This window comes from Centrocercus urophasianus, unplaced genomic scaffold, assembly GCF_019232065.1.
Source record: "Centrocercus urophasianus isolate 14NV4802_14NV808 unplaced genomic scaffold, USGS_Curo_1.0 seq_22, whole genome shotgun sequence".
NCBI lineage: Eukaryota > Metazoa > Chordata > Aves > Galliformes > Phasianidae > Centrocercus > Centrocercus urophasianus.
The window spans coordinates 1,787,881-1,800,586 of record NW_024884778.1 but is presented as its reverse complement, the minus strand read 5'-3'; the positions used below and the strand labels follow the sequence as shown (position 1 = coordinate 1,800,586).

Genomic DNA, 12,706 nt, shown 5'->3' with positions numbered 1-12,706 from the left:
CCTTTCTAATGTTCTGCTGAAGCTATTGGCAGTCATATTTACCCTCCTACCACACTTGTTTTCAGCCCAGGAAAGAAAAATAATTGCAGTTTTAAGCCCCAAAACAAATTACTTTTCTCTCATTCTTGTTTGTGTACAGCCCTTACATCATTAGAGCTGTTTCTTTTCTGTGAATATACAGCGCGTTGTTTATAGAGTTTAATTGTAAGGAAGAAATTCATAAAAGACAAATGATGCTCTGCGCTGGTAGCAAGGAATATGAAAGTGTCCAATTAAACAGCCACTGACTAGTACTCATATAATAGCAACATCTGTTATCTTAATTAAGCAAGTCTCTGTATAGAGCGGCCCTCGCAGTGCGCTTTGTTAGAGCAGGATCTGACCTAGATACTCCAGGCGAGCTCACCATGGAAATTCTCCCAGTTGGTCCCATTATCTCACAGCCTTGACAAGCTTCATGATGTATGAGCACACTGGAGCACATGCAGAGCCATGCTGCATCAGGTTTTTTTGCATGTCGTGGTGTTTACTTACAGAGGTCAGTTGTGGCAGCATTTAGCACTGTACAGCGTGCCTGGTGAGCTTCATCCGCATCAAACTGTGGTCAGGAGAGAGCCATGCTTACAGGCAGTGCTCGAGATTCATTTGCAGAGGTGGCTTCTGCAGTTCAGGGCCAAATTGTTGCAGGTGCCTCGCTGCTTCTCTTCACTGTATCCCAGGGAAGTCCTAGTGCCCCAATGGCTTCTGAAAAGCAAGGTGTTTTGGTGCCTTCTGCACTTCAGTATGGAGACTGGACCTTTGAAGCACCTTACCCAGCATGTTCTGAGCAGTGAATGCCATCACGATGCCCTCACAAAGGCTGTTCACTTTCAGAGCCATCAGATCAGCTGTTGCTTGTATAACACTAGTTATACAAGTTCTGCATATTTACCTCGGTGCTATTCTGTTTTGAGAAAGAAAAGTTATGGAATCAGACAAGGAAAGGAAGAAAGGCATTTCTCTTACTGTCAGCGTCTTGAGTTTGGCAAATTGTATTAATTCCCATTTTTTATTTGTTGCTTCAGACTTCCTAATTAGTAGCTAATTGCTTTAAACAGCCAGGAAGAAAAAGGCAGTAGGACAGAGGGCGCATCTTTTCCTGTCTGGTGCCAGGGTACAAACCATGGTGTTATTTTTATCCTGATTACTCGAGAGACGAATTGCCAGCCGTGGCTTTTGGGCATGCAGTCTGGTGACACTTCAGCAGAAAATAAAACCTCAAAGGATGCTTCCTATCATTGTTTTGCATTAATTGTGTTGACTGTCTTTTTTTTTTTTTTGTCTTTTTTTTTTTTCTTTCTAAATACAGCACCTGTGCAATTTCTTTAAGGCAGACAGGTAACCAAACCATCAATAACGTGTCAGTTTTTCATTACATCCTGCCTAGGCGCAATGAAAAATGACATTCTGCAAATAGGTTTTTGAAGTTTGAGTCGACGGAGCGGCATTCATCTTACTTTTCAGAGACAATGGCAGAAGATGGCTTTACTTCATTGCAGTGCCTGAGACAACTGGCGCGTACTTGCATTAACCAATTTTCTTCAAGAAGAGAATTAAGATGAGCCAGGAAACCACTTGATTTGGTGGTCAGAGGGCCGAAGGAAGCCCTCAGACTCATTCTGCCAGCCTTCCAATGGTTTAACTTCAGTGCTGATCAGAAGATGGCCCTGCCAGTCCTTTTTGTTGCATTACCTTTTCCCCTCTGCTCTTGTGCAAATGTTTCAAGAAAAGAATTACCTGAGAAGTGTTGTTTCTAGAGCACAGCTTAATGCCATGTTATTTCTTATGTCTCAAGACATAACCCTAATTAGGCTGATCCCTAAAACAGAGCGTATTTATTTGCTCTGCAGCACCAGAAGCTGTTGCTGTTCCCCCAGCAAACCGCTTTCACTGGGGATGCTGTGTAGGACAGCAGTGTCACCACGCAGTGACCACAGTGCAGCCAACCTCATGGCATTGGTGGGACCTGCTGTGTCTGGAGAAGTCAGCAGCTTTTGCCTTGGGTTTGCTTATTTTAGAAGCAGAGCCTTGCTTGCAGGGGGTTGCAAGAGAAGTGACAGAAGCACTCACCAGCCCTTCCCAAGTCCTGCAGAGCACAGAGCGTTTTGAAGTGAGAAATATTACAAAATATTTCTTCTCTTGGACATTTTCACAATTAGTGGTAAGAAGATAATAATTTTACAGTTAAGGCTACATTTTAAGAAATACGTGCTTAAAATCCAAGGAAATAATTATATGTCTGCTGGGGGAAGTGAGAGATTTCTAATGAACTTTTTAGGCATCCTACCAGACTTGGTGATGTTTTTGATGATTATTTAAACATCATTTTTAAGTGACATAAATGCATCTTTGGATCTTGCAAGTCTACGTTAATGCCAATTACAAGCGGAGTGGGTAATTTATCTTTGTACTGTGGGCATTTTTTGTTGAGACGAGAGGAAAAGACGTGTTATCTTTGAAAGACTGTGCCTTTGGGCATCCATTCAGATGGTATCAGCTGGAGCGAATAAGCTGAGAGCGCATTTACTGCTTCTGCTCTAATCTCACGAATGCTTCCAGAAATGGTTTGTGTCAGCAGCTGATGCACGGAAAATCTTGTGCAGATTTTTTTCTTTTTCTCATAAGAGAATTATTTTTCTGAGCTTCAGTTGAGTTAATGGTTCTGTTTGCCAGAACTCTGGAGCCTTTGCTGTAAGTAGAGGGTGATGGTTTGTCCTCATTGGGAGGAAGCTGTTAGTGAGGATGATGGAGGCAGCGCTTTCAGCCTGCTGCTATCTCTCCCTGTTGGCTGGGAGAATCCGTTCAATCTCTGTGCCTCTGGGCTCTAATCGCTGCCGTGGAAGGATGAGCATAGCAAATATTTCACTGAGTGATAGGTAGGCTGAATTGAGTAGCAGTTCTGAAGCACCTGCTGCTTCCTTATGCAAGGTTTCCCTTGATGCTGGGCGCGACATTTCTTGGTGAGGAGCTGTGTCTGGACAGACAGTTGTGTGCAGATGTTTTAGCCTTCCACAGGGTGGTTTGCAAGAGTGCTTTGCCCCTCTACCCGAGCCAGCAACCAGCTGCTTCAGGAAGAGGAGAGCCTGTTCCATGCCAAGTGTTCGCACTCAGAACCCCTTCTTGCTGGTGCTGCTCTCGTGTTTTGTGACAAATGGCCAGCTTAGTCTGCAAAAATGAACTGTGAGGCTAAAGGGCTGCACTAAAAGGGGACTCCCGTGGGGATTGGTCTTCATTTCTCACCAAATCAATGGGAAATTGGCGCTCTGCACCATTGGACCCTCCAGACTTGCTGTCTTCCCATACAGCTCAAATTATTGCCTCATGTCTGAGGAATGAAAGCTGTAAAAATGAGTTTTGCTCTGCTTTGCTTGGATCTGCTTCCTCAAATATTTATTTTTATGATACGTTTGCTCTTACTGTATTTATTTTAATTTTGTGTACAATGAAAAAAGAGCAGAAAGACAAAAGGTTTCTATTCTTTAAAATTCATGACAGCCTGCTGTTTTGCTTCAGGGTCCCTAGCCGTATTTGTGTTTGGTTTTCATTTGTTTCTTCCTGTTATCATCATCCCTTAAGAAAGACATTTTGTAGAGAACTGTTCTTAGATAACCCAGGGATACTTTTATATCTGAATTATGACCCTAGGCTTCTCTAAACAATTTACATGAAGTCTAATAGCTGTAAATGCTCCTTTTTTTCCTATTCACTCCTTCAGAATAGGATTTCATCAGTTCCAGACTTGTCCTAAAAATTTCCAGGCAAAAAGGAGGATGATGACAAAGCACAGCTTTTGCGTTGGTAGTCATTAATGTGTTCTGAGTGCTGTATTATTTATCTGGACTGCTCCATCACTGCAGATAAACAGTCGAGAAAGAAAGTTGCAGGAAGGACTTAGGATGGCTGAGTGTTAGGATGACTTGGTGACTGGTTTACACCAAGTTCAATACGTTTGTGGTGCGTCCTGTCTTAGGGATCAAGAGCACTGAGGACAAAGGCCTTTGCCATCCCATCTTGGGCCACGCATTGCCTCAGATCAAATACTTCATCCTCAGCCTCTGTAGTTCCACGTAAAATGCATTTCCAGGAAAGCTGCTGGGAACTTTTCTATTGAACTAAATGGAACAGGTTTTTACCTTGGTTTATTCTGAGCAAATACAGTTCTTACCTGAAAATTAATTATAGTGAGTTTGCTGTTAAGAGAGCTGCCAGTTGTCATGGATAAGGAAGGCCTTATCTAGTGCCTGCTTTCACCAAGAGAAAGACATGTACTAAATTAAATGGGCTTTGACTGAGGCTCCAAATTAGCTCAGACTTTTCTGTGAACCATGAAAAGACAAGTAGTTATAGACGAATAAGTACCATAGCAGATGTTGGTGGTAATGTAAATCAAAACTTAACAGGTCCAGGACAAGAAGTTGCATAGCATTACAAGGCTGCCTGCATCGTATGGCAGTCAGTACCATTTATGGGTTTAGATGGATGGTCAAATAAAAGCCCCTGTAATACCATTCCCACAAACATTCTGTCCATTTCACGCCGATCCCCACTCGTGCGGAAGTGTCTGGAGTTAGAGCTGCTCTCATGTGCTTTCCTAGGTGAAGCCCAGCCTTGGGAGATGGTGCTGTGGACACGTGGAGGGACATCTTGGGTGGCCTGAAGATACAGGATCAGGGTCAGGGCTCTCCTCCCGTCCTCTCTCCCTGTGCATGCCAGAGGCCGTCACAGGTTTGAATGGAGATCTGTGGTGTCCCCGTTGACCTCTGTGCCTACTTTAATGGGGATTAATGTTATACAGCAGACAGATCTAGCCTTACTGTTATTTATTTACACGGCACAAAGGTTGTAGTCACACTCACCCATGGCCGTGGAGTTGCTATTAGCAGGGGAGCGACGCAGCCCATCCTTCATGGTGATGGGCAGGTGGTGGTGAGTGATGCCTTGGCTCAGAGAGGGCTGGGAGCAGTAAATCCTCCCTGGCAGCCAGGATGTACATCCAGGCCTGGAAGCATTTCTAAATCTTTCCATGTTTTCTCAAAGAGCCTAATGGGTAATTGTGCCATTACGAGATCATTTTAATAATCCTAGTCACTGCTTCATTGCATGGGAAGTATTATTAAGAAGGTAAACTGCTACAAAGGCATGCGATAGAAACAGAAATAATTAGATAAATAATGCAATTGCCTGGAATCATTTACATTTGCAGTAGAGTTTTGGCATAAAGCAAAGTTGCTGTTAGGCTAAAAATTGCTTTCCATGTTCCTGCCTATGAAGAGCAGGTAATGGCTGAGCAAACACGTTGCTGAGAATCAAGGCCAGGCTGTCTCATGCCTTTTCCCTCCTCCTTTGCTTCCAGCCCCAGATCAGAGGAAGGACAATGAGCCATTCATCATGTAGGCTGAAATGCACTGTTTCTCACAGGTGCCTTTAACCTAAATCTTCTCTCAGAAGACGGATTATCTCTTAGAAGAACTCTGGCACCACAGTCCCTTTTCAATAGTCACGTCAACTACTGCCACAAAGGCTGTACATGAAGGAATCAATGGTAGTTTTATCTCAAATTGCACTCTGTGTGTATTTCTTCCAGCTGACATTCATTTAAATGCTTGCTCTAAGACATCTTTTCTCCCTGTAATAGAAAAAGGATAGGACATCCTAAGCATTGTTTCCTGGGGGGAAAAAAATTAAAAATATTCACTTGGTGAAGCATGAAATATTTTGGATGTCTGTGTTTAATCAACAGTGAAAGCAAGTGTAGTTCTGCTTGTATTTCATAAATTAAAATGCTGAAGTGATCAGATAAGAAGCAACATACCTTGCTTCATTTCAGCAGAGCAAATAAAACCATGTGAGATTGAAAAATAAAAAAAAAGTCACTTATGACTACTTTGCTCCCAAGAAAGAATTTATCTGTCTGCTGCAGTCCAGCAGTTCTGCTGCCCTGTCCCCTGGGAGGAGAACCACCGCTGTCACGCAGCCTGCTGTATGCACTGCCTCTGTCGTCCATTCATATTCCACATTTCCACCTGCTGAAGAGAAAAATAGAGGGCATGCTGACAAGAATATATTGAGGGATACCTGCGGCATCATCTGTCTGGAGCAGATCTTCCGTCGGTGTTGCAGGGACTCTATGAGTGAGTAAATAATTCACTGTGAGGAGGTTGGCCCCCAAGCACACCACTTACCCTGCCGAGGCTCACACCTGGTGCTGGCCAGGCATGGATGGGGGTTATTCATCTCCGGCTCTGCAGTGCTGGTCTCTTTGCTTCCTGGATGCGCACAGAGAAGGTGATACAGTAAGGGAAGTAGGGCTGAGGTTTTTAAGCAAGTGCTCTATTGCAGCACAGGGCTGACCTGAGCAGCAGTTTGTATAGAGGCAAGGGATGCAGTCAGACAGTCAAAGGTCGGATTTCCTTGGAGCTAGGCTGGAGGTAATTACTGATGAGCTCTTTCATTACGTGCTTAGGGAGTTCTGCAGTTTTCACACATTGTTCGTATTCCAAACAAAGGCTTGATCTTGTTTTTACTAAGTCAGTGATAAAACTCTTACTGATCTCACTGGGATGTGTTATCACTAAATGCACGTTACTCACTGAGAAATATCTTTCTACTCCTGGGAATTCTGCGCAGCAGTGAGAAGTGAGCTCCATGAATTGGATGTGCTGTGCTCGATTCAGGCTGGAGGTGGCTGATGGGTCACTGAACCAATATGGCAGAGATGTCACTGCAGGCAAATAGAGGAGAGTAGATCCAGTGAATGTGTGCTGATGTTTCTCTTTGTACTGCTCCAGGTCTGCCTGGCCTCTCCAGCTGGAAATACTGGGCAAGTCGGTAGCAGCGTGTTGATCCAGGAGGAGCTCTGTGCAGATTGGCCATGATGCCAGAGCTGTCCTTTCCTCATGACCTTGGGTGGATGCCTGAGCACAGTACCTCTCTGCACAATGGTTAGGTATTTTTCATCCAGAAAGATGCACCTATCTCTGTGCTGTAGTTTTCAGGCTCACACCAACCAACCTAACAAACAGTGTGAGACACTTCCATTCCTGCAGAGCTAGCACAGGGCATGGGCAAGAGGCCGATATGAAAACTGTGTGCCTGCCCATTCTGCAAAAGCCTTTTTTAGGGTAACATAAAGTGCTCAGCTTGCAAGTTTTTCCATTTGCTGCTGCAATGGTGAAAACAAGGCAAGGAAGGCTAGGGAGGAATGTTTTCAGCATTTTTAAAGGTCCTTTGTCCCCAGAAGAGTATTAAAAAAGCCAAAGAAAAGATCAGTTCTTCTTGGGGAAGAGCACAAACCTTCGTTTTAGAAAACAAGCAGTCCTTTCATCTCCTGATTTCAGATCAGACTCTGCTCTCCACAGATCTGAAATCTCCAGTTGACAACGCAAGTCAACAGATTCTTTCTTACGAATGCCGTGGTATGTTCAAAATAGGTGAGTCCTTATACGAGAGTGCTAAAATATATTATGCCATTATTTTTCCAAGTTGATATTTTTCTCTTTGTTTATTCTGTGCTAGTAGCAGTGACTGAGTGCCAGTTATCAGTGGCACCAATCTGTACAAGAACAGATCTGCATTATTAGTTCCTCTTACTGCTACTGTGGCAGGGAACCCAGAGCACTCAATAGCAAGTCAATAGCTCCTTTTGGTTTGGAGTGGTTCAGAGAGGTGTGTACTCAGCAGCCAACACTTTATTCTGCAGTAATGTGTGTCTATGGGAAATGTGCTTTATTTTAAGTCTTCCTAGCCATCTTACTAGAAAACTTTTTGAGGGTACATTTCAGATAAGAAGAAAGAAAGCGTGCAGTGTAGTGCTTCATTTAATTTGAACTTTGTGTCCTAGAAGGACTTGTTCAACCAAACTGCTACAAGTGGTTGATCAGGGGATGTTTGCTTTCAAGCCAATTGGCAGTTTGAGAACTTTCAGTGGCCTGAAATGAGCCTTTCCTCCCTCTTAATGAAGATACGTCTGCAAAGGAATTGTGAAGTAGCAAAATCAGAGACAGTCATTCCTACTTTCTCAACAAACTGTAACAAATTCCAAAGCGTTAAAATAATTTACTCGCTGACTTCCGGCGCGTTGGATTAAAATGAAGGGACAAAACACTCCATGTAGGAAAGCACCTTCAGCAAAAAGAGCCACATAAGCATAAGGCCTCCTAGCCAGCGACTCACAGTAGGATTTTAACGATCTGATTCATCTAAAAAAAGAAAAAGCCAACAGTTAACTTGCACAATTATTTGTCATTCTTGATGCTGGTCATTGGCAGGAGCGTGCATGGAGTCGATTGGTTATCAGACCAGAATTCATTGTGCGTGGAGATCCACTGGGGAATGGCTTTGGAGAACTCAGTGCAAGTCTCAGCTTTGCAGTGTTGTGTTATCAGAGGATAAACCTAACCAGCTGTGGCTTTCTGCATAGAGATGGAAGGAAACTGCACAGTCTCCCCATGATGTGCCAGAGTTTATGGGGGATTTACTGACCTCATCCAGAGGTCGTCCCTAAAACCATCCAGTCCACTAAACTACTATTTAACACTGGGAATGTAAATACGCACTTGATGGGAAACCGATAGCAGCAGAAAGATAGAGGTAGAGAATGTATTAATATTTGAAATTAAAGCTAGTTTTATCCACAGGTACGGTTAAAATTACCCATGGAGGAGATGATCCTGTAAACAGTTTTCAGCCATGTGGATGAAAATAAATAAAAACAAAATCTCAACTGTAGGGAAATGCAGTCTACAGTACAGATTTTTTGAGATGGCAGAATGCTGAGGGAGCAAGTGCACAGGCTGGCAGGGCAAGGCCAGCACAGTGTGGTCCTTCTTGGGCTGGAGCATCTTGCTGAGCTTGTTTCTGTCCTTTATATCGATTTGAATTTTAATGCCCGCCAAGGGCACCTTCAGCCTTCAGAAAGGCACTGTTGTTTCTGAAGACCTGAAATTGATAACAGCAGTAAGTAATTCCTTGGGAGCTGCTGGTGCTACTGCTGCCCAGGTTCCTGCACTAGAGGCCAGCATGGCAAGTTCTGTGCTCCAATGCACATTTAATGTAATACGTGCATTGATTTGTGCCAACACAGTGGTGAAGATAAGAGACAAGTAGCTATATACTACTCTCTTCCAATTATTGAGCTGGAGCAACTGCTACAGAAGCAAATACATGTCACTGGACTCCTGCAAAAATAAATTACAATAGTGAATGCTACTGACTGCAACAATTTGGAGACCTATAAGCCAGTTGAGAACCTTCTATTAATATCACTGTTATTGACGTGTGAAATATAACTCCTGCCCCTGGTTTCTGCCAGCTGTTGTGCTATTGCTAAAGCAGGTCAGGGAGAAGCCAGGATGGAGGCTTGGGAGCGTCCTGCACTGTCCTCCTCTCCCTCAATCTGTGCCATTGTTGTAAAGAGACAAGCTATCATATTTTTTAAAGTGCATCTGTTTGTGCTCATCAAGAGAGTGTGGTGTGACAGGAGGCACCGACTGCTCAGCTGCTGGCATGGGCTGCCCAGTGAGGTGCTGGAGTCCCATGCCTGGAGGTGTTCAAGAAATGTTCTGATCTATTGAGGGCCATGGTTTAGTGGGAGCCATTGGTGATGTATGGATGGTTGGACTGGAGGACCTTTGAGGTCTTTTCTAACCTTGGTGATTCTGTGACTCTTATCACTGCCCTACATGAAGCTGTGTCTCTGGAGTCCTCACTCGTTGTGCTCGCTGCTGCTTGCAGGAGCCCCTTTTGTTCCTGTGCTGGTGGGGGTGGGTGTCCTTTGGGCTGGCATCCACCCCTTTGGGCTGACAGCTCTCTGAGGGTTGCATCTGGATTCGGACCAGGCCAAAAAGGAACACAGAGCACCAAATGCACACTTTCAAGTGGTGTGGCAGACAGCTGAAGTCACTCGTTGTTCCTTTCTGCTATTTCTCAATACCAAAGTTGCCCAGTGTCACCCCATGGCAGCGCATGAGGGTTACAACTTGTGGGGTCTGCTGCTATGTGCTGCCCGGCTTCTGCACAGCTCCTCAGCTGGCCAGAACCTCTCGAGCATTTCTGTGATGCCTGCAGCCATTGTCTGCTAGATTCCTTTCATCCTAATTCCTCAATCCAGTTGCTCAGAGCTTGATTGGCATTAAGGATGCAGGAAGGCTTCTTCATTTTCTTTCAAATTAGTTAAATTAGGAAATAATTGAGCAGGAGAAGGTGGGAATTAATATGAGATTTTCAGTGCGGGTCTGAAAGTGGCTGAAGGGCAGAAAACAGATTGTGCTCCAAGACATGACACTGAGCAGACAGCCACGTGTTCTGCTAAGAGAGACAATATTAGTCTGGAGGGAAGGTTTCCCTGCAGTTCTGCAGATAATTTTTGGGCGTCTTCAAATAATTGTATTCTCTGTGATTGCTGTACACCGAGGTAAGAAAGTACTAATTAAAAAGAAAATGACCAAAATGTAATAGAGGGAACACTGAAGTGCTTTGAGTAATAAAGAGATGAAGTTGGTGCAAAGTCCTGCTCATAGAGACAGCAGGCAGAAATTATGTGCTAAATGGGAAAAAGAGGCTTTCCAACTGGGGATGCAAGAGGTGATGGAAGGATGTGGCTGTCTGCAGAGTGCAGGTGTGACTCACTGCTTGTCCTGGGCAGGAGCAGAAAGCAGTGGTGCATGCTGTGTGTGTCAGTGCCCATTTGCCTTGTGGTTGCAGCAGCCAGGCACTCATGGTCCTGGAGGTGAGGAATCCTTGGAAACTGAGAGAGAAACGTGTTGTTTTCGTCCACTGGGGTGCATTTGCAGTGATATGGCGACAGCCCCCAGCGTACCGCCGCTGTCACCAGCACGGAGCTCGGCTGATGTTACAGCGATTAATGACGTGCACAGTGGTGGCTAATGGTGGGTATTACAGTGGTTGAGCAGCACGGTGTTCTGTAGCTGTCCCCTGTGCTGCTTCCACAGCGGCAGATCCTGCTGCACTGGTGTGGCATCAGCTGTGCTCCCCAAGAGCTCCTGGGTAAAGAATATTCTTTGCACATTTCAAATCACAGATTTAATGTAATGTTGGCCAAAGGCACTTCTGATAATGGAGCCATCCTGAGCCCTGTGGGACCACACTGCGCTGTTCTCGCTTCCTCGGGGCTCAAGGCATTCACGTTGAATGGGATTTAAGGGAGATCAGGCTTTCTGCTTTCACTGACTTAAAGCAGAGCACAAGAAAACGGGATGAAAGACAGCTCTAATTGTGAGAACAGAGGAACCCCCGGAAACATCCCTGGTGTGGTGCTAAGCAGGGGAGAGGAGGGATCAGGAGTTATCCTCCATTTCCACCTGCTTCCCGCCATCCAGGAGATGGGTAGCGTTGCCCGTAACAGCATTTTGGTGGCAAGGAGTACAGATTTGTGCAGGGGAGACTGGGATCCTCATTGAAAAGCCCTCAGGTTCGTGCATCTCTGGCTGCAGCGCACACAGTGCGTGTTGCAGGGTTGTCCTGGAGAGCACTGAGCACCAAAGCACAGTCTCACATAAAACCTACACGAGCTGTGTGTGTGAATTAGAGTTGCCCTCAAGTAAAGACACCGAAAACTCATGTAAATGATGCATTCAGTATTTATGAATTGCGTGCCCAGAGGTTTCTGCCAGCTTAACTCACTCTGCAGCGGACAGCGGACTCTGTCTGCTGTTCGAGCTGTTAATAATTAATGGGAAGAGCAGCATGTGAACATAACGTGTGTGTGTAACATAAGGTGTGTTCTGTGCCCATTTGTCTCTCCAGAATCACCGTTTTGGATGATGGCAGCCTCCGAATTGTCAACGTCACCAAGTCGGACACTGGGAGCTACACCTGCGTGGCCACCAACCACTTTGGGACAGCGAGCAGCACCGGCAGCTTGGTTGTGAAAGGTAACGGTGATGTTATCTGGTGAGTGCTACCCAGTGCTGGGCACAGCCTGCTCCTTTGCTGCTGACACACGTGGGCCTGTGGGAATTGCAGGTCCTTCAGCAGCGGGGCTCTCTGGCTGCACACAGCCTTGTGTGTCACATGGGGACGCAGTTCTGCAGCTCAGGAGTTCCAGGTGTTTGTTGGTGTGTACTCAGAATTTTTCCATCTCTTATTCTTTTTAAAGGCAGGACTTGTAAGGTTTCACAAAGACGTTTTAAGTAATGATCTGTTAAACAGCGTGATGCTGACAAATGTTTTAAATTCATTTGTCCTCTGCTTATGAGTAGTCCTGCGTCTGAGGAATTACTATAGGCAGTGAGTATATGGATTATCACACTTATAATAACTCTCCTTCTCCTTATCTGGGGGAAAACCTCTCTTGGATAACACATCAGGGAAGACTGATTGCAAAGCAATAAATCAATCATGGAGCTCTGATGCTGTCAGTTTTCATTCTCCCGTGTTTTGGCACTGATGGATAGCGTTTGGTTAGAGGGTCTCCCCATCAATTATTTCTGTGGTGCATAGGGAATACTTTAAAATGTTTCAGTGCAAGTTTTAATCCGTGTTTTTTACAGCCAGAGCAAGTAATGTCAGGCAAGTGCTGATAAAGCTGGTGAAGCCCCGTTGTGATTGTGAGCTGCAGGTGCCAGCAGTACAGCAGCACCTGTCGTCCCAGGGCAGAAGGTTTGCCTCTCTGTTAGCTGTGTGGTTACGTTTGCAGTTGGGGAGGTTT

General features: G+C 45.0%; 1 protein-coding gene across 4 annotated transcripts in view; it reads left to right on the top strand.

The window, feature by feature from the left end:
* Nucleotides 1–12,706, top strand: part of CNTN4 (contactin 4) — a 252,213-nt gene that overhangs the window by 212,171 nt on the left and 27,336 nt on the right. For all 4 annotated transcript variants that reach the window (XM_042823742.1, XM_042823739.1, XM_042823740.1 and 1 more), the window contains one exon: nucleotides 11,803–11,930. In XM_042823742.1, coding sequence (XP_042679676.1) covers nucleotides 11,803–11,930 — 128 coding nt within the window. The remainder of the gene's footprint in view (nucleotides 1–11,802; nucleotides 11,931–12,706) is intronic.